Raw genomic sequence first — 19,794 nt, 5'->3', positions numbered from 1 at the left:
GCTGGGACCACAGGCATGCACCACTGCCCTCAGATAATTTTTTGTATTTTTGGTAGAGACAGGGTTTCACCATGTTGCCCAGGCTTGTCTCGAACTCCTGAGCTGCCACCACGCCAGCTAATTTTTGTATTTTTTAGTAGAGACGGGTTTCACCACGTTGGTCAAGCTGGTCTTGAAGTCCTGACCTCAAATGATCCATCCGCCTCGGCCTCCCAAAGTGCGGGGATTTCAGGCACGAGCCACCGTGCCTGGCCAGCCCTTATTTTTAGGTGCTAACATTTTTTCATGATTATAAAAACAATATGTGCTCAGTAGAATAGTTTAGAAAATACAAGGCTGGGAGTGGTGGCTCACGCCTTTAGCAATCCCAGCACTTTGGGAGGCCGAGGTGGGTGGATCACTTGAGGTCAGGAGCTCGAGACCAACCATAGCCAACATGGTGGAACCCATCTGTACTAAAAAAAAATACAAAAATTAGCTGGTGTGGTGGCACACGCCTGTAGTTCCAGCTACTTGGGAGGGTGAGGCATAAGGATCGCTTGAACATGAGAAGCAGAGGTTGCAGTGAGCTGAGACCATACCACTGCACTCCAGCCTGGGAGACAGAGTGAGACTCTGTCTCAAAAAAAAAAAAAAAAAAAAAAAAAGTTTAGTAAATACAAAATGCAGAAAATTATTTTTATTTATATATTTATTTATTTTTTTGAGACAGAGTCTTGCTCTATCGCCCAGGCTGGGGGCAGTGGCACAATCTCGGCTTACTGCAACCTCCAGCCTTACCCTCTTGAGTAGCTGGGACCACAGGCGTGCACCACTACGCCTGGATAATTTTTTGTGCTTTTGGTAGAGATGGGGTTTCACCGTGTTGCCCAGTCTGGTCTCCAACTCCTGAGCTCAAGCAATCCACCCACCTCGACCTCCCAAAGTGCTGGGATCACAGGCGTGAGCCTCTGCGCTCGGCCTAAATTTTTTTAAATAAAAATTTTATTTACGGTCAGGCGCGGTGGCTCACGCCTGTGATCCCAGCACTTTGGGAGGCCGAGGCGGGTGGATCACGAGGTCAGGAGATTGAGACCATCCTGGCTAACACGGTGAAACCCCATCTCTACTAAAAATACAAAAAGTTAGCCGGGCGTGGTGGCGGGCGCCTGTAGTCCCAGCTACTCGGGAGCCTGAGGCAGGAGAATGACGTGAACCCGGGAGGTGGAGCTTGCGGTGAGCTGAGATTGGGCCACTGCACTCCAGCCTGGGCGACAGAGCAAGACTCCGTCTCAAAAAAAAAAAAAACATATATATATATATATATATTTGAGAGATGAAGTCTCGCTCTGTGGCCCAGGCTGGAGTGCAGTGGCTCAGTCTCAGCTCACCACAACCTCCGCCTCCCGGGTTCAAGCGATTCTCCTGACTCCCAAAGTGCTGGGATTACAGGAGTTACTGCACCAGGCCCACTTTATTTTTTAGAGCAGTTTTGGCATCACTGCAAAATTGAGCTGAAAGTATCAAGAGTCCTTTGTACCCCTCTCCACACACAGACACAGCCTCCCTATCAACATCCTGTCCAGAGTGGTAAATTTCTTGCAGTGATGAATATACAGTGACACATTATCAACCAAAGGCCATAGTTTACATAAGGGCTTCCTTTTGGTGTTGTACATTCTATGGGTTTTAATTTTTTTAAATAAAGATTTTATTTTTTAAGAGCAATTTTAGTTTCACAGCAAAACTGACAGGTAGGTCCCGAGAGTCCCATATACCTCCTTCCCCCATGCAGTCACGGCTCCCCTGACTACCAACATCCGTATCAGAGTGGTAAATTTGTTAAAATCGATGAACCTACATTAACACATCATTACTAACCAAAGCCTGCGGTTTACATTAGAGTTAGTTCACCCTTGGTGTTTACATTCTGTATCTTTGAACAAATGTATACTTACAAGTATCCACTATTACAGTATCATGAGAGTATTTTCGCTACCGTAAAAATCCTCTGTGCTGTCTGCCATTAGTTGTTTTTTGTTTTTGTTTTTTTAATGTGGGGTTTTGTTTTGTTTGGTTTGAGACAGAGCCCTCGTCTGTCGCCCCGGGCTGGAGTGCAGTGGCGCCATCTGAGCTCGCTGCAATTTCTGCCTCCCAGCTCAAGTGATCCTCACACCTCCGCCTCCTGAGTAGCTGGGACTACAGGTGCACACCAGCACACCTTGCTAATTTTTTGTATTTTTTGTAGAGAAGGGGTTTCACCATGTTGCTCAGGCTGGTTTGGAACTCCCGGGGTCAAAGGATCCAACCGTCTTGGCATCCCAAAGTGCCAGGATTACAGGCGTGAGTCACTGCGCCAGACTTAAAATGTGGTTGTTAATGACTACGTCTGTTGCATAACCAAAATCCCCTATTATTGGGCATTTAGATTGTTTCCTTATCTGTTTTAAAGAGGAGAAAACTAAGGCCCTTCACTTGACAAGTCACTTGTCCAAAGTCACCTGGCTAAAAAGTAGGCAGAACTGATATTAGAAATCTGGTCTGACTCCAGAACCCATTCTTAGGCCACCACACTGCGTCTAGAATTAATAACACACCACTTAACCCCGTTAGATCAGCTCCCCTCAACTTGAAAGATAGTGACCAGGCACCTCCACAAGCAGAGCAGCCAAGGATTCAAGTATATGTTGAGGAAGGCAGGCAATACAGAAAAAACTAGGTGGCTCAACTGAGATGGAACAAGCAGAAAATGCAAAGGGGAGGTCCAGGAATAGAAATAAACAGGAGGTAGGAGATGGGTACACAGAATGCTGGTTAAGATAAAGAGAAAGCTGGATTTGGGAAATCTAAAAGTAAGAAACTCTGGCTTTTATCTCTGTATGTAGGAGGGAGCAAAGATAACCTCAAGGCCATGTGGGGAGCTAGGAAGGATAAGGTTTCTGGGAAAAGGAATGAGAAAAGGGAGGGTAAACTCCCGAGGACTACAAGAGCAGGAGAGGCTTTGTGTGGCCAGGAGGAGAGGCCAGAAGTCAACGAGGCAGGCTAGAATAGGCACTGGATACCAAACCTTCCTGTTCCTAAGGAGACTTCCTTCCAGCCTGAGCCTCCTCTAGTAGTTCGGCTACTAAATGCTCTCAGCCCTTAGGGGCTGTGGTGGGAAGTGGGGAGCGGGGATTGTAAAGTGCTCTAACTATTAATATAATGCGGACTGAGAATGGATGCTGGCACAATTTTTTAAAGGCAGTAGGCTTAACGCTAGTGCCACCTACCCCTACTCCACTTCTCTAGCCTAACCTCAGCCACACCCACATGCTAAGGACCATCCAGGAGGGGGGAGCGTGTAGCGCGCCTGCGTGCTCGTGCGCACGAGAAGCAGAGAGGCAGAGACGGAGACAAAAAGAGATAGGGGGAGAGAGAGAAAGAGAGAGCGAGAAGAGAGAGACAGACAAGGACAGAAAGGGGGCTGGAGGAGAAAGAGAGAGAGAGATACAGAGATACAGAGAGAGAGAGAGAGAGAGAGAGAAAGAGAGAGAGAGAGAGAGAGAGAGAGAGAGAGATCAGCCCTGGTGAGGGAGGAAAACTCCATAGATAAGGGAGCTCCCGCAGGAAGACTCAGGGACAAGATCCCAGAACTTACCCTAAGACTGTTGAGAGAGTAGGGGGTAGCTTTGCAGGACGTGGTTTGGGGGTCATCAAGCAGTAACGGTTACTGCACAGGCGTTGCCACTGAGCCAGAGCCATTTAACCCGACCTGTGTGGCTGGGGATCAAGCTTCAGATACCCCATAACTCTGACTCTCAGACTGTTTTGGGGGCCCCGTGGCTGCAGACAAGGGAAGGAGGGGCACGTGAGGGCTGGGTCCCTGCCTCCCCCCATCCTCCGCTGTCACTCACTACCCCAACAGTCGCCCAGGGGGCGGGCCCCGGAGAGGTGGGGATGGGGGAGGGTAATCTTGGCAGGCGCCTGCTGCATGGCGTAGGTAGGGACTATTGAGGGGGGCGGACGCCGAGGGGGTGAACACGAGTGGGAAGCGAAGAGAGACACGGGGAGGGGGAGGGGACCGGGAACCATTTGAATGAGAGGAGGGGATCACGGGTAGAGTGGGCTCCAGGAGGTAGGGCGAGCAGGGTGTGACGGGGGCCAGACTCTTGAGCCAGGTAAGGGGAGCAGGTGCGTAGATCTGTGCTTTTTGTGGGTGAGCGCACTCGGCCCTTGGGTGGAAAGGGGACGCCGCCTTTCCCGGGGGGCCGGCTTCAAAGCTCCAGAGGCTATCTTTTCCTTCTCAACTAACGGGGCCCCGGGCGGGGGCTCAGGCGCCGTCTCTAGTGGCTGTATTCCACTCCGCAATTTCCAGGCGGCCACTGGACTGGGAGTCTCGCGCCGGGGGCCGGCGCTGTCTCGCGAGCCCCCTCCTCGAGCCAGCCAATGGGGTTGGTTGCTGGCACCGCCCGCCCGCCTGGTGCAGAGCGCTGGGCGCTGCGAGCGGCGCTGCCATTTAAAGGGGCCGCGACCCCTGTCCCGGCTGCTAGGGAGGGAGGTGGAGAAGGAGCGCGGGGCCGTCGCTGTCTGCAGTTCTAGGCTTGTAGCCTTTGCACTAACCCTGCCGCAGGTAGGGGTCGGGCCTGCTCAAGCCGAACCGAACCTGCAAGCGGGATCTTGCAGTAGCCGGGAGGCGGTGGTGGGGGGGGGGGGTCTAAGGAGAGACCGTAGCTCCAAAATGTCTTCCTGTAAATGCCTGAGGTTGGGGGTGGGCAACAGGAGAAGGGAGGACTGGAGGAGCAATGGGAAAGGGGGACGGGGCTGAGGAAGTGGGCGACCTGAAAGGTAACTGGGGGGAAGGGGTTGCGAAGGGCAGTTTGTGGGGGCGGGGGAAGGGCCGAGGGAGGACCTAGCAACGCGGGGACGGGGGGTGGGGCCAGACAGGGTGGGTAAAGACTGGGGAGCTGGGGGGCTCCTGCAGAGTGGGGAGGGAGTAGAAACTGAGATCGCGGGGGCGGGAAAGGCTCCTGGTGGCGACGGCCTTAGGAGACTCTAAGGGGGCGTTCAGCCTGAGTTGCGGGGGGTGAAAGGTAAGGGGGGAAGGGAATGGGAGTTGCAGTCGAGTAGGGGGGTGGGCGGGTAGAACGACCGACTGCCTGGCCAGTGTGGGCACGGGGCCAGGGCGGGGAACGCCTCTCCCCACTGGGGGCGCTGTATTGGGGGGAGTGGTCATTAGGACTAAAGCCTTCGGAAATGCTTGTAGATTGTGGTGGTGGGGGCTGCTCATGAGAAATCCAAGTGGATGATGGGGTGTGTCTCAGAGCCTATATAAGAAGGAATTCTGGCTAAGACCATCTCTACTGCCCCCTCTTCTACTCCTAATCTGCAGTACATATCCAGCCATACTCATGGACCCCAGTGATTTCCCCAGTCCATTTGACCCATTGACCCTGCCAGAGAAGCCCCTGGCTGGAGACCTACCAGTAGACATGGAATTTGGAGAGGATCTACTGGAATCCCAGACTGCCCCAACTCGAGGATGGGCCCCTCCTGGCCCTTCTCCATCCTCGGGAGCCCTGGACCTGCTTGATACCCCTGCTGGCCTGGAAAAAGACCCTGGAGTCCTGGATGGAGCCACTGAGTTGCTGGGGCTGGGGGGGCTGCTCTATAAAGCCCCCTCTCCCCCGGAGGTGGACCACGGTCCTGAGGGAACCCTGGCATGGGATGCAGGAGATCAGACCCTAGAGCCTGGACCAGGGGGCCAGACCCCTGAGGTGGTACCACCTGATCCAGGGGCTGGGGCAAATTCCTGTTCACCTGAGGGGCTACTAGAGCCTTTGGCTCCAGATTCTCCAATAACACTGCAGTCCCCACATATTGAAGAGGAGGAGACCACCTCCATAGCTACTGCAAGAAGGGGCTCCCCTGGGCAGGAGGAGGAGCTTCCCCAAGGGCAGCCACAGAGCCCAAATGCCCCCCCTAGCCCTTCAGTGGGAGAGACTCTGGGGGATGGAATCAACAGTTCTCAGACCAAACCTGGGGGCTCTAGCCCCCCTGCACATCCTTCCTTGCCAGGTAGGTTGCCTAATTATCTGGAGAATCAGGGCTGGGAGAGGGTGGTGGTAAGGAGGGGTGGCTATGTGCTTTGGGAAGTAGTGGGGAGGAGGAGGGTGGAGAGATAAGTGTAGGGACGTGTGTGGGGAAGGACTTGGGGTTTACGAGGGAGGAGTGGGGTGGTGTGTAGAGGAAGATTAAGGAAAGTAGGGGTGGGCACAGGCTGTGGGGGAGGAATGGGGTAAGGTTTCAGGGAGCGTAGGTTGGGAGGAGTGAATTTGGTGGGAAGGGTTCCCTTTTTCCTACCCCAGTGGGCTTTTGGTGCCAGAGTCCTTCCTTCAGGATTTGGGGGAGTACACCAGGCTTCTTGGTTCTAAGACCTTTACAGCTTTTTGGTTCTAGATGGGAGTGGGATTTCTGGGTTTGATGAATGGTAACTAGGTTCTGGAGCCCCTAACAGCATAAGGATTTCAGCAGAGCGATAGAAATGCAGGGTCTAGGACTGCGTCTCTGATAGGGGAGGGACAACCTTGACTTGAGAGGCTCTAGTGTCTCCCCTCTTCTGCCTAGTGGTGTGCCTCTATCAGGCTGTGACGAGGGTCTTAGGGCTTATATAACCACCCGAATCCAGGGGAAGCTACCCATACACTGATGCTTCCTTTTCCTTTTGCTACCTTTGGGTGGTTGTGTGTGTTTTTCATTGGTAAAATATAAATTCTTAATGAAAGGTATATTACCTGTGTTTCCTTAACCCCCAAGGATTGGGACAGAAAGCTGGTGGGAAGGATAGATTTTTTTTTTTCATGGAATAGCTGCACGTGCACCCCCCCACCCTTAGTACAGAGCCTGAGGTAACCCTGAGAGGGGCCCCAAGAAGCCACAGGCACTCGAGTTTTCCCTTTCAGTTTTGAGTAAGTTCTTCCCCAGGAATGGAGGCGGGGGTTGGGCCGGGGAGAGGGTGGTGAGGGCAGGCTCAACATTTAGGCTGCCTTCTGCTTCCTTTGCAGGAGATGGCCTGACTGCGAAGGCGAGTGAGAAGCCGCCTGAACGGGTGAGGGGGAGGGGATTGGAAGGAGTCTGGTTCCCCCTTAGCTCTGGGAAGGACAGACCCTTCATTTTCCCTCCCAGATGTTGTTCTGTAGAGAGTGTGTGTAAGGAGAGTTAGGAGGAGGGAGGGAGCACTAGTGTCTACTGCTTGTTGGGGAGAAAGTCCAGCCTCCTTTTCTTCCCTCCTCCTAAGGGCTGGGCCAAGGGTCCCCACTCTCCCTTCCCCCTCCCATCTTCTATCCCCCCCCAAACCCTGTACTAGTGTTAGCCTGGCCAGGGTGTCAGTTTTCCTCCCCTCCCATCTTTCCGAGGTACAGAAGAGAAGCGAGCGCGTTAGGAGAGCAGAACCTCCAAAACCTGAGGTTGTAGATTCCACTGAGAGCAGTAAGTAGGATTTGAGGAAGTGTGACCTGGGAGTTCTGGGTGTGGAAAAGGTCCGAAAGTGGCATGCGGCAGGGCATGGATCTTCTAGCTCCTGCCGTCCTGCTCCATGAAGCGCATGAAGTGCCTGTCTCTGCTATGGGTTGGCATGGGAACCAGGGGCAGTGGGGGAAATTGAAAACAAGAGCAGTGAGAATGGCGAGTTTCCTGTTTCAGCTATGCCATCTCTGTCTCCGAATCTTCTCATTTAGAGCCTCTCCCTTTCCCTCCCTGGGAGGTTACAGAGTAACCAAGGGAGAGAGACACCAAGGTCTTAAGGTACTGATGTAACAAGGGCCAGGGTGTAAAGGCCGGAACAACAGGGATCCCAGGAGAGGGACTGAACTGTTGGTCAGGGGATGGTTGGAGACCTGGTTTGGTGGCCTTTCTCATGTCCATCCCCCCACTTTCTCAGTTCCAGTGTCAGATGAGGATTCTGATGCCATGGTAGATGACCCCAATGATGAGGACTTTGTGCCATTCCGGCCCCGGCGCTCTCCTCGCATGTCCCTACGCTCAAGTGTGTCACAAAGGGCCGGGCGCTCTGCAGTGGGCACCAAGATGACTTGTGCACATTGCCGGACACCACTGCAGAAGGGGCAGACTGCCTATCAGCGCAAGGGGCTGCCTCAGCTCTTCTGCTCGTCATCCTGCCTCACCACTTTCTCCAAGAAGCCCTCGGGCAAAAAGACCTGTACCTTCTGCAAGAAGTGCGTGAGGGTCTTGGGGGCTATGCAGAGGGCAGGGATCTGGGCAGGAGTATGAGTAAGACAGAGACTGTTGGTAAGAACCTAGCAGGATGGAGCTGGGCGAGAGAGTGATGTAGGGAGAGAGTCAGAGTATTTGGCTCTGTGGTCATTGATCCTGGAGGAGGGGCGGAAGCTGAGGAAATGAGAGGGTGGTCTTGAGTGAATATTCAAACCTGTTCCCACCTCTAGGGAGATCTGGAACACCAAGGACTCGGTTGTGGCGCAGACTGGTTCTGGAGGCTCCTTCCATGAGTTCTGCACATCCGTCTGTCTCTCCCTGTATGAGGCCCAGCAGCAGCGCCCGATCCCCCAGTCTGGGGATCCCGCCGACGCTACTCGCTGCAGCATATGCCAAAAGACTGGAGAGGTGAGGACACTCAGTGGGGGCTGATTTACAGAGCCTGGCCAGCCCTGACCTGCCCCTCCCATCCTGGGGCTGCAGGGTCCAGGCCCTGTGGAAAGGGGAGTGGGGAGGAAAGGCGGCCATCATGAGGGAGCGTATTCAAGGACAGAGCTTCTCCAGGATGTGCACAGCTGGCCTTCCTTACCTCCCAGGACCTCACCATCAAGTCGGCAGCCTGCGGCGCAGGTTGGGGGGTCCCTGGGCCCACTGTCTGCTGTGAAGGTCTAGGGTGAGGTGGGGGGCTGACCTCGCATTGGGGTGGGCGGTGGTGGCCAGGCCCTAGCTCAGGGTGCGTGTATGTGTGTGGCAGGTCCTGCACGAGGTCAGCAATGGCAGCGTGGTGCACCGGCTCTGCAGCGATTCTTGCTTCTCCAAATTCCGGGCCAACAAGGGACTGAAAACCAACTGTTGTGACCAGTGTGGGGCTTACATCTACACCAAGACCGGGAGTCCTGGCCCTGAGCTCCTCTTCCACGAGGGCCAACAAAAGCGGTTCTGCAACACAACCTGCTTGGGGGCGTACAAGAAGGTGGGGCCGAGGGAGTAGTGCATTAGAGGGCTGTGGAAGGGGGTGTGGTTCTTGGGTTATAAATAAAGGTGGCTGACGGGTCAAGGGCTGGGAGAAATAAAACAAATAAAGGGGGTTTCAATTGTATCTGTTATGTTTTATTTTTGAAGCTGGCTGGTGGATACACAGGTCTTTGTTACATCATCATCTATACTTTTTTTGTATGCCTGAAATATTTCATGTTTAAAACATTTAAAAAATAAAAGTGAAGGGACAAATCCAGCCTCAGCCTCTCCTTCCCCATCCTCACAGAAAAACACACGTGTGTACCCATGTGTCTGGTGCAAGACCCTGTGTAAGAACTTTGAGATGCTATCAAATGTGGATCGTAATGGCAAGACCAGCTTGTTCTGTTCCCTGTGCTGTACCACTTCTTACAAAGTGAAGCAGGCAGGGCTCACTGGTAGGTGCAAAGCCCTCTTCTCTGAGTCCCCTGCTGGCCTTCTCTCTACCTCCCATACTCCCCTCTTCCAGAGTAATCCTTGCTGCCCGACCTCAGTCCCAACCACATCTCCCCGTGGATTTTCTGTTCGTCTCTTACACTGCCTTACACCTTCTGTGTGCTCTCTCTGTCCCTCTCTCTTTCTCTTTTCCTCTCTCTCTTTCTCTCTATGCCCCAGGCCCTCCCCGACCCTGCAGCTTCTGCCGCCGCAGCCTCTCTGACCCCTGTTACTACAACAAGGTTGACCGCACAGTCTACCAGTTCTGCAGCCCCAGCTGCTGGACCAAGTTCCAGGTACTCCAGACCCTGGACCAGGGATAGAAGGGTTTGGCAACATAAAGAGGGTTGGAGAATTGGGGTAGGCAGGCCTGGGCAGAGCAAAGAACAAGCCTGACTCCCCTTCCCCACCGCTGCACACATCTTGCCCCTCCCTTACTTGTCTTCCTTCCCTCCAGCGCACAAGCCCTGAGGGGGGCATTCACCTGAGCTGTCACTACTGTCACAGCCTCTTCAGTGGCAAGCCTGAGGTCTTGGACTGGCAGGTAAGAGCCCCACCCCCACCCACATCTTGCCACACGACCAGACTGTCTGAAGGGGTCCTTCCACTTGGCCCCTGCTGGGGCCAGATGTTACAGCTTGTCCTCCCTGCCCTGTGCCCCCACCTCAGGATCAAGTGTTCCAGTTCTGCTGCCGTGATTGCTGTGAGGACTTCAAGCGGCTTCGGGGTGTGGTGTCCCAGTGTGAGCACTGTCGGCAGGAGAAACTCTTGCATGAGAAACTCCGATTCAGCGGAGTGGAGAAAAGCTTCTGCAGCGAAGGTAAGGAGATGGGGAAGGGCAGAAGACACTATAACTCCCAGCCAGGGAGAATGGAGGAGAAGGGAGGGAGGCCGGGAAAGTGGTCCATGAGGCAGGGCCTTCTGCCCGGGATGTTCTACCCCCATCTCCCCTAAAGTTTTGGGCACAAGGGGCTGCTTAGAGAGAGGTTTCAGGTATAGCACCTTGAAAAGGTTGGGTCTCTTGCCCTTGGGTATCTGTGTCTCTGGACTCTCTTTCCTCTTCTCCTCTTTCCAGGCTGTGTGCTGCTGTACAAACAGGACTTCACTAAGAAGCTGGGCTTGTGCTGTATCACTTGTACTTACTGCTCCCAGACCTGCCAGCGCGGAGTCACCGAGCAACTGGATGGCAGTACCTGGGACTTCTGCAGTGAGGACTGTAAGAGCAAGTACCTGCTGTGGTACTGCAAGGTAAGGAGGGTCAGCATGCGAGCGAGGCGGGAAAGAGGGCAGCGGGGAGCACGGGCTGTGGTACTGAGCTCGGGGTGTGGACAGATCTCCAGGGAGGGCAGCCAGCCTTCCATCTCTAAGCTGGCCCGATCTCCAAGGGGAGGAGCATGGCTTATCCTGGGGGAAAGAAAGGGCCCAACGCATTTTAGGGAGGCAGGTCTGACCATCCTTTTGACGTCCTCAGGCTGCCCGGTGCCATGCGTGTAAGCGCCAGGGGAAGCTGCTGGAGACCATCCACTGGCGTGGGCAGATCCGTCATTTCTGCAACCAGCAGTGTCTTCTGCGCTTCTATAGCCAGCAGAACCAACCCAACCTGGATACCCAGAGTGGGCCCGAGAGCCTCCTGAACAGTGAGTCCCAGGCAGGGGGTACACTCTGTTAGAGGGGGCCTGGACCCTCCTAATCCTAAGCCTAGCCCCTTTCTCCTTCCTCTTGCGTTCAGCTCATCCCTGGCCAGATAGGGTGCTAGTACTGTGAACTGTATTCTCTTTTAGCTTCCGAACCCTGCAGGTACCAGGGGAGTCTTATTCAAAGCTTCTTGGAGTTAGCATCTACTGATTGTCTATGAAATGTATATTGTTAGGGAGTGGGTGCCTTTCCTGGTAGGATGGAGCATATAGGGGTTATGGTTACGTTTCTGAGATAAGGAAATCTCAGCATAAACTCTACATTTAGTGAGACTGAAGACTGCTATTTCTAGAATGTTACCCCTGCCCCTCCACAACTCCAGGGATAACAGACTCTTCAGGCTATCTAAGTGGAAGGTCTCAAATGTGGGTTTTGGGGGAAAATGTAATGTTTCATTCTCCAGGAACAAAGAATCTTTTAGGCTGCTATTGCTGGGGCATAGAGGAGACTAGATCTGGGATGGCAAGGGGGTCAAATCCTAGAAGTTCCCATCTGTATTTGGTGTACCTGTTAATGAAGCTGTCCTGGAACAGGGGTAAGGAAAATGGAGAGCTAGTCCCTTGGATGAGAGCATTCATTTGTTTTGATCTACAGGTCAGTCTCCTGAGTCAAAACCCCAGACACCCTCTCAAACCAAAGTGGAGAACAGCAACACAGTGAGGACCCCAGAGGAAAATGGGAATTTGGGCAAGGTCGGGGCAAAAGCCAAGGGGGAGGATAATCTCAGAGGAGGGTATGGCGGTTGGCGGCACAAATGTTCCTTTGTCTTTGCAGATCCCTGTGAAGACCCGATCAGCTCCCACTGCTCCCACCCCTCCACCCCCACCACCCCCAGCAACACCCCGCAAAAACAAGGCTGCCATGTGTAAGCCACTGATGCAGAATCGGGGCGTCTCCTGCAAGGTGGAGATGAAGTCCAAAGGAAGTCAGACAGGTGAGCCAGGGTACCTCGATGCCACAGGCTGTATTCCAGAGTCCTAGGCCTGCCAGCCCTATGTCCGTGAGCTGGACAAGGGGATTTCTTAGGTAGCTGAAGCCTCATTCATATGGTTGTCCTAGAATCATAGAGGTGTCTTTCAGCCTTTGATTCAAGGGCAGTTTTGTGACACTGAGCATGTTAGAGCTTTTGGTGGGTCAGATGTGACCAGTCCAGCAGGGTCTCTGAGAAGACCCCTTTCTTATCCACAGAAGAGTGGAAGCCACAGGTGATCGTGCTGCCCATCCCAGTGCCCATCTTCGTGCCAGTGCCTATGCATCTGTACTGCCAGAAAGTCCCGGTGCCTTTCTCGATGCCTATCCCGGTGAGTTTCCCTGCCCTTCCTGGCTGGGTCCTCCTTTCCCCTTACTCTCATCAACTGTCCCCCTTCACTCTCATCATCTGTCCCCCCAACTTCCCCCCAACTGCTGGTGTGGTTCTTGGCATTTAGTTGGGATTCGTGCCTCCAGGTTCCTGTGCCCATGTTCTTGCCCACTACCTTGGAGAGCACAGACAAGATTGTAGAGACCATTGAGGAGCTGAAGGTGAAGATCCCTTCCAACCCCTTGGAGGCCGACATCTTGGCTATGGCAGAAATGATTGCAGAGGCTGAGGAGTTAGACAAGGCCTCATCTGACCTTTGTGGTATGCCATAGATGGTGGTGACGAGGGAGACAGGGTGCTACCAGCATGTCTCTGCCCGAGGGGGTGGTATTGGTGATCTTGGTGCCTAGGAGAATGGGAGGATAGTTGGGATCAGTCCCTGAAAGCTTGTGAGGGTGCTAGCAGGAGCTTGTAACCACTGAGCCAACTTCTCTGCTTCCCAGATCTTGTGAGCAACCAGAGTGCAGAGGGACTCCTGGAAGACTGTGACCTGTTTGGGCCTGCTCGAGATGATGTCCTGGCCATGGCAGTCAAGATGGCCAATGTCTTGGATGAGCCTGGGCAAGACTTGGAGGCAGACTTCCCTAAGAGTGAGTAAGATTGGAGCCATGCCCACTGAGTATGGTAGCATTTGTGCCATCAGGAAGGGAGTGTCCCTTGTGTCCCTGAGCATGACCCTGAAAAGTGTTCATTGTGATTCTAAGACGGAAGGTTCTCACAGGGAGCAGTGCCAGAGGCACCAGGACAGGTGCACTCTTTTAGACTTCTGAGTCATGCTTTTTTTTTTTTTTTTAATTTTTAAGCTGAAAAAAAACATAAAATTTTACCATGTTCAACATGTTTATGGTTCAGTAGTTCACATTGCTGTGTTTTGCGTTTCTGTGCCTCTGAGCATGCTTTTTGGTATAGCTTTACTGGTTCCTTTGGCTCATCTAGTGTCAAGTGGGCAAGTAGCAGGGGTGGGGCAGGAGGGCTGCAGGGTTGAGATCTTAAGAAATTGATTTCTTCTTTCTTTCCTTTTCATTAGATCCTCTGGACATTAATCCCAGTGTAGACTTCCTCTTTGATTGTGGCCTGGTAGGGCCTGAGGATGTGTCTACTGAACAAGACCTTCCCCGAACCATGAGGAAGGTAGGGCTGGGGCTACTGTATGTACAAAAGAAGAATGGAGGCCCAAAGGGGAGATGATGCGAGAGCCAAGCCAGCAACCATAGTTTGACCTTCCCTAACCTCCTTTCTCCAACACTAGAAGTACTGAGATAAAGCCAAACTTTGCTCTCCCCCCATCTCACAAGGTCATCAAAGCTGTTCCTGGGGCTCTGTGCTATGGAAGCTTGCTGTGTGCTTACATCAGCCCCTGCCCCGGCCAGCAGTAAATATGGTGCTGACTAGCTTTCACCTTGCCTCTGGCCTTACCTCTGCCATGCCCCTGCTTTCTCTTCCCCTCCAGGGTCAAAAGCGGCTGGTGCTTTCCGAAAGCTGCTCCCGGGACTCCATGAGCAGTCAGCCTAGTTGTACCGGGCTCAACTATTCATATGGTGTCAATGCTTGGAAGTGCTGGGTGCAGTCAAAATATGCCAATGGAGAAACCAGCAAGGGTGATGAGCTGCGCTTTGGCCGTAAGTACTTGGGGATGGGGGGTGTGGGGAGGCAGGGACAGGGAGGAGGAGGGGAAAGGGGAGAAGGGGCTGGGCCTGTGATTCAGCTGAAGATGTCTAGAAGTGATAAGGGTGTGATCACTTAAGGATGCCCTGTGAAGATGGGGAGGAGTTGTAGATTAAAGGGAAATGCTGTCTAGGTTCCAGGTTAGGGGCTCTTTCTGTAATTGTTCAGGAGCTAGGCATGACTAAGGGATGAAGGGGTTAATGGTGATGGAGCTAAGTGAAAATCTCCATGTAGAGTTTTTCTTAATCCTGTCCCTGCACAACATATCACTGCAGCCAAACCCATGCGTATCAAAGAGGATATTCTCGCCTGCTCAGCTGCTGAGCTCAACTACGGTCTGGCCCAGTTTGTGAGAGAAATCACTCGGCCCAATGGTGAACGATATGAACCTGACAGTATCTACTATTTGTGTCTTGGCATCCAGCAGGTACCTCTTGTGCACCACCTCACTTCCTGTCACTCTTAACACAGCAGGCAGGGTCTAAACAGAAATGATTCTGGGTTAGGCACGGTGGCTCACGCCTGTAATCCCAACACTTTGGGAGGTTGAGGCAGGAGGATCGCTTCAAGCCAGGAGTTTGAGACCAGCCTGGGCAACAAAGTGATACCCATCTACCCAAAAAATATTTTTTTAATGAAAAAAAAAAAGCAGTTATTCTGTTGCACTCCCTGTTCCTCATCTTGTCCCCTACCTGAAGCAGGCAGCTTGCCATTAATCTCCTACTCCAAATAGAACATGAGATATCAATACTCTTCTAAAATCAAAACTGCATTCCAGGACCGTTGGCCAAGGAGCAGTCTTCATTGCTATCCAGGTCCCCTTTGTAATCTTTAAGCCCATTCTAGGAGGGGAGGGATGGGTGGAGCTGGGATCCTTGAGTGCTGGGGTAATGTTTAGTTCCCCCTGGGAGAAGTCAACCATGTTATTACCTGAGAAGGAGGTGTGGGCTTCTAAAGAACATCTCCTCCAAGCCTCCTCCTCTTCGAGCAAAGCCTGAGGCGCAGAGCTGTGGGTATACCTGGGGGAAAGCACTCGAGGCCACCTAATCAAGCAACTGTTTCCCATCGTCTCCTAATGATCAACGACACCATACCTGAGGGCTTCAGCATCATTATCTTTCTTCTAGGACCTACAGTCTAGCCTTAGGTGTGTCTGTTTTTCTTTCCCCAGTACTTGCTGGAAAATAACCGGATGGTGAACATTTTCACGGACCTTTACTACCTGACTTTTGTTCAAGAACTCAACAAGTCTCTGAGTACCTGGCAGCCCACACTCCTCCCCAACAGTAAGGAACAGGGACGTAGCAACCCCTACCCCCTTTCTCCATTCTTCCAATCCACCATCCCGAGAGTCCTGTGCTGTTTGGTCTGCCACTCTTCACAAAGGGCCCGAGGGCAGGAGCGTGTAGCTGGATGCCTCAGGGTTTAGAGTTAAAGGAGCACAGGAGCGCCTGTTCTTGAACGTGAGGAGGGGATCAAGACTTAGGTCTGAAGAGCTATCTCTAGGACCAGAAAAAGATGGCCTGGGTTTGGGTGGTAAGTAAAGAAAGAAAGCAAGAAATCGTGGGACTCCTCAAGGTTTACATTTACTTGTCTACAACTTGAGGGTGATGAGAGGCGTTCCAAATGCAGGTGTGGAAAGTATATATTTTTTAAAGCCCAGTCCCACTGTGTAGTGTAGCAAGTGTAGCAAAGTGACAGTGTTTTATATACAAAGGTTACTCACCAAATGAGAATTGTGTGGGAAATGAGCAGGGCACATGGGATGGGAAGTGGTTGGGTTTGCGTAGCCACTCCCTCCTGACTGGCCTCTCCCCCTTGACCATTGTAGATACGGTGTTCTCTCGAGTGGAGGAGGAGCACCTCTGGGAGTGTAAGCAACTGGGGGTCTACTCGCCCTTTGTCCTCCTCAACACCCTCATGTTCTTCAACACTAAGTTTTTTGGGCTGCAGACAGCTGAGGAACACATGCAACTCTCCTTCACCAATGTGGTGCGGCAGTCCCGCAAGTGTACCACCCCTCGGGGCACCACCAAGGTGGTGAGCATCCGCTACTATGCCCCAGTCCGCCAGAGGAAAGGGCGAGGTACGAGGCTGCCCCCTCCCCTGTGCTTTTGCCCCTTCTCTGCCTTCCCCTTCCATGCCCTGCCATAACCCACCATACCTGCCAGGTCGGCCCTCTCCTTGGCGCCTAGCTTCCCTCTCCTTCCGTTCCTGTGTGCAGAAAGGGTAGAAACAGCCAGTCCTCCTACCTAATAGGCAGTAGCTGTTGCATAAATAAGAGGTCACCCTGTGGCCTGTTTCCCCTCTTTCCTCATTTAAGACAGTTTACTTGCTTGCCTGCTTTTTCTGGGTGGTGGACAGGTAGGAAACCATTGGGTGTGTTTGGCTGTGGGGGAGGGTAGAATGACAGGCTTTCTGTGATTCTTTGCTATCGGGCCTAACAACAGCTGCACCTTGGTTACCATTTTTTCTGTCCCTGGACTTCTGTCCTGTCTGAGTGAAGTTTCCAAGGTCCTTTCTCTGGACCCATGCTTCTACCTGGACTAATGCACAAGGGGTTGGGGTCATTGCTGTTTCTCTTTCCCAGAAGGCAAGCCCACCCTTGCAGTAGGGTCTGTTTTATCAGGTTTTTTGAATAACTTCTGAGATCACCTCTTCAAGATAGCAACTTGGGGGAGATTTTAAAGAGAGTCTTTGGCAGTGGGAACTGGGGAGGGTTGCATAACAACAGCCCGACAGGATGTTGGGTTGGCGTGGGAGAGGGAGACTGACCTCTTCTTCCACCTCTCCATCTTGATGAGACTGTAATTTGTGTCGTGACGCCTTCTCCCTGTGCCCTGGACTGTGCTCTTGGATGTGGCTCATGGAGCCTGTGTTCTTAATGAGTCTGAATCATTTCCCTCCCCTATAGACATGGGTCCTGGGAAACGGAAGAGAGAAGATGAAGCCCCTATCTTAGAGCAGCGTGAGAACCGCATGAATCCCCTCCGCTGCCCTGTCAAGTTCTATGAATTCTATCTCTCAAAATGGTGAGTTGGTGGGTTGGCAGGAAAAGCGTTAGCATGGGGACCTGAGGGATCTACTTTGCCTTGGTACTGATCTTCTGTCCTGCCACCCCCACTCCCACCCCCACCCCCAATGTTACAGTCCTGAAAGCCTCCGGACTCGCAACGATGTGTTCTACCTGCAACCTGAACGGTCCTGCATCGCCGAGTCACCTCTCTGGTATTCTGTGATCCCCATGGACCGCAGCATGTTGGAGAGCATGCTCAATCGCATCCTGGCTGTGCGCGAGATTTATGAGGAACTGGGTCGTCCTGGGGAGGAAGACCTGGACTGAGCTCGTGTGCCATCCATATCCCATCTTTCACATCAATGTCTGTCCTGTGGCCATGTCCCTCAGGGTGACAGGCCCAGGAACCAATGCTACTCATTCTGAAGGGCCCTGACTGCTCCTTTCCGCTCACCCATTCCCTGCCTTCTCTAGGAACCCTGGCTTTTATCTTCTTCCGTACCACTTGACAACCATGGGGCCCTGGTCTTCTGTACTCAGGGGCTGGTCTCCCAGTGATGGGCAAAAGCCAGCTTGCCCGTTTTCTTTATGCTTCAGAGTAAACCCCTCCTTCTGGGTCCAGACTCTGGGTGGAGTGTTAATAGCTCTGGTGATCCTGTTGGCTTTGGGTTTCCTGACCCATCCCGCATAGGTAGAGCCTCTTGTTCCTAGGCATGACCTAGGGAAAAACCCAGCTGCCTTCTCTGCCCTGTGCCCACTCCCTTCTCTACTCTTCCCCAGCACCACGCCAAAAGGTCTTATCTGAAAGGTAAGAAATAAACAATGAAAGCGATGAGGGGACCATTTACATAAAACACAGAGCTTAGACACTCTTCCCCTCCTCTGAAATAATTGGTTGTTGGCACCATCTCACCACCGCATATCCCTCACCCCCTCGGCAAGCACCAATCCTTGGTGCTGCCGTTTTTAAAATCTTCCAAATGCCTTTTTTTCCTCAGAGGCAGAGAATGACTAAGTACGGGGAGCAGACTCCTGTTGTGCAGACTCCTGTCCCCTTGGTTTCTGTGTTTGTCTCTCTGCCATCTTAGGTTGCCATGAGCCATGGTGTCAACCTGCTTAGCCCCCTCTGTAACTGCCTCCCTTTAGTTCAATGGACAGACCTCCCAAGGCAAAAACTACCTTCTGACTTGGGTTGAGGCTGGGTTCCCCTCTATTGTTCCCCTATCATAAGAGCTAGGCCAAGCCTATGGGAGCTTGAGTCATGCAGGATGGGATCTGTGGTCAAAGGACAGGCGAGGAGCTGTGGGCGCAGGGCCTGCCGCCACTGCCTACATCTTCTCTCTTCCCCATCTTGCGTTGGAGGTCCCAGAAAACAATTAGCTTCTGGCAAAGGGGGTACCCAGTTCTTTCCCTGTTGACTTTGCTGTTTCCCAGGCTCCTTTTTGTGTTTTTATAACTGTCACCAGTTAGCCACTGTTTAAATTGTATATATTGTTCTGAGGCGCCTGGCCTGTCCCTTCAGTGAGCCATGCCCACCCTTGTGTTGTAGTGAGAAGCTGTTGTCACGACTAACCTTCTGTCTCTGAAATTGTTTGTTTCAAATAAAGAGTTAAAATTGTCTTTTGTCTTTTCTGGGTGATGGATATAGAGGAGCAACACTGGATAACTTCAAATCTCTCCAAGTGTAAACAAGTCAGGTGTTTGTTTGAGAATCGTTCTTACTTTACTGTCTTACTTTGGATCTACTGGGAATGTGGTGTATTTTTTTGTTTTTTTTGTTTTTGTTTTTGTTTTTGTTTATAACAAGTTTCCAAACACTTAAGGAAAAAAAAATACTCACTAGCTATGTATTAAGGACCTATTATGTTTAAAGACCTAGATTACGTGCTTCAAAAAATACAAAGACTGGTTAGACCAGGATCCAATCCCCAGCAGGCTCCCAGGCTACAGGGGAGACCAAATAGTACACAATTAGTCATAATACAGGCAGAATAAAATGAATAGTGCTATGGGAGGACAGAGGAATAAATAACTCACTTCAGGTTTATAGGGAGGCTGGGTGCAGTGGCTTGCGTCTGTAATCCCAGTACTTTGGGAGGCCAAGGTGGGAGGATTCCTTGAGCCCAGGAGTTCAAGACTAGCCTGGGCAACATGGCAAAACCCCATCTCTAACAAAAATACAAGAATTAACTGGGCATGGTGACGCACACCAGTAATCACAGCTATTGAGGAAGCTGAGGCTGAGGAGGATTGTTTGAGCCTGGGAGGCGAGGTTGCAATGAGCCCAGATCACCCCACTGCACCCATTCTGGGTGACAGAGTGAAACTTTGTCTAGAAAACAGACAACACACGTTTATAGGGAGGCTATGTGAGGGTTTACCAAGGGAGGTGGCATTAGACCTGGGCCTCAAACACAAA

At 52.2% G+C, this 19,794-nt stretch overlaps 1 protein-coding gene across 11 annotated transcripts; it reads left to right on the top strand.

Annotated features, from left to right (window-relative positions):
* Positions 1-3,338: 3,338 nt before the first annotated feature.
* Positions 3,339-18,995, top strand: ZMYM3 (zinc finger MYM-type containing 3). Of its 11 annotated transcripts, none has more exons than XM_016943042.3 (25): positions 3,339-4,136; positions 5,348-6,033; positions 7,020-7,063; positions 7,377-7,443; positions 7,895-8,189; positions 8,418-8,595; positions 8,942-9,160; positions 9,452-9,602; positions 9,820-9,935; positions 10,097-10,183; positions 10,309-10,459; positions 10,715-10,887; positions 11,111-11,276; positions 11,929-12,026; positions 12,109-12,268; positions 12,523-12,635; positions 12,781-12,955; positions 13,138-13,284; positions 13,722-13,825; positions 14,145-14,313; positions 14,635-14,786; positions 15,531-15,645; positions 16,191-16,445; positions 17,274-17,391; positions 17,510-18,995. In XM_016943042.3, exons 2-25 carry the CDS (start codon positions 5,367-5,369, stop codon positions 17,700-17,702), a joined length of 4,113 nt encoding a protein of 1,370 aa, XP_016798531.1. In that variant the 5' UTR covers positions 3,339-4,136; positions 5,348-5,366; the 3' UTR covers positions 17,703-18,995. The 11 variants fall into 11 exon arrangements, with proteins under 11 accessions (XP_016798531.1, XP_016798533.1, XP_016798538.1 ...); XM_016943044.4 differs by having other exon boundaries at positions 3,343-4,149; XM_016943049.3 differs by having other exon boundaries at positions 3,422-4,149; positions 11,929-11,990.
* Positions 18,996-19,794: the final 799 nt, after the last annotated feature.

Source organism: Pan troglodytes, chromosome X (assembly GCF_028858775.2).
Source record: "Pan troglodytes isolate AG18354 chromosome X, NHGRI_mPanTro3-v2.0_pri, whole genome shotgun sequence".
Lineage (NCBI taxonomy): Eukaryota > Metazoa > Chordata > Mammalia > Primates > Hominidae > Pan > Pan troglodytes.
This window is presented reverse-complemented; position numbering and strand designations above follow the sequence as displayed.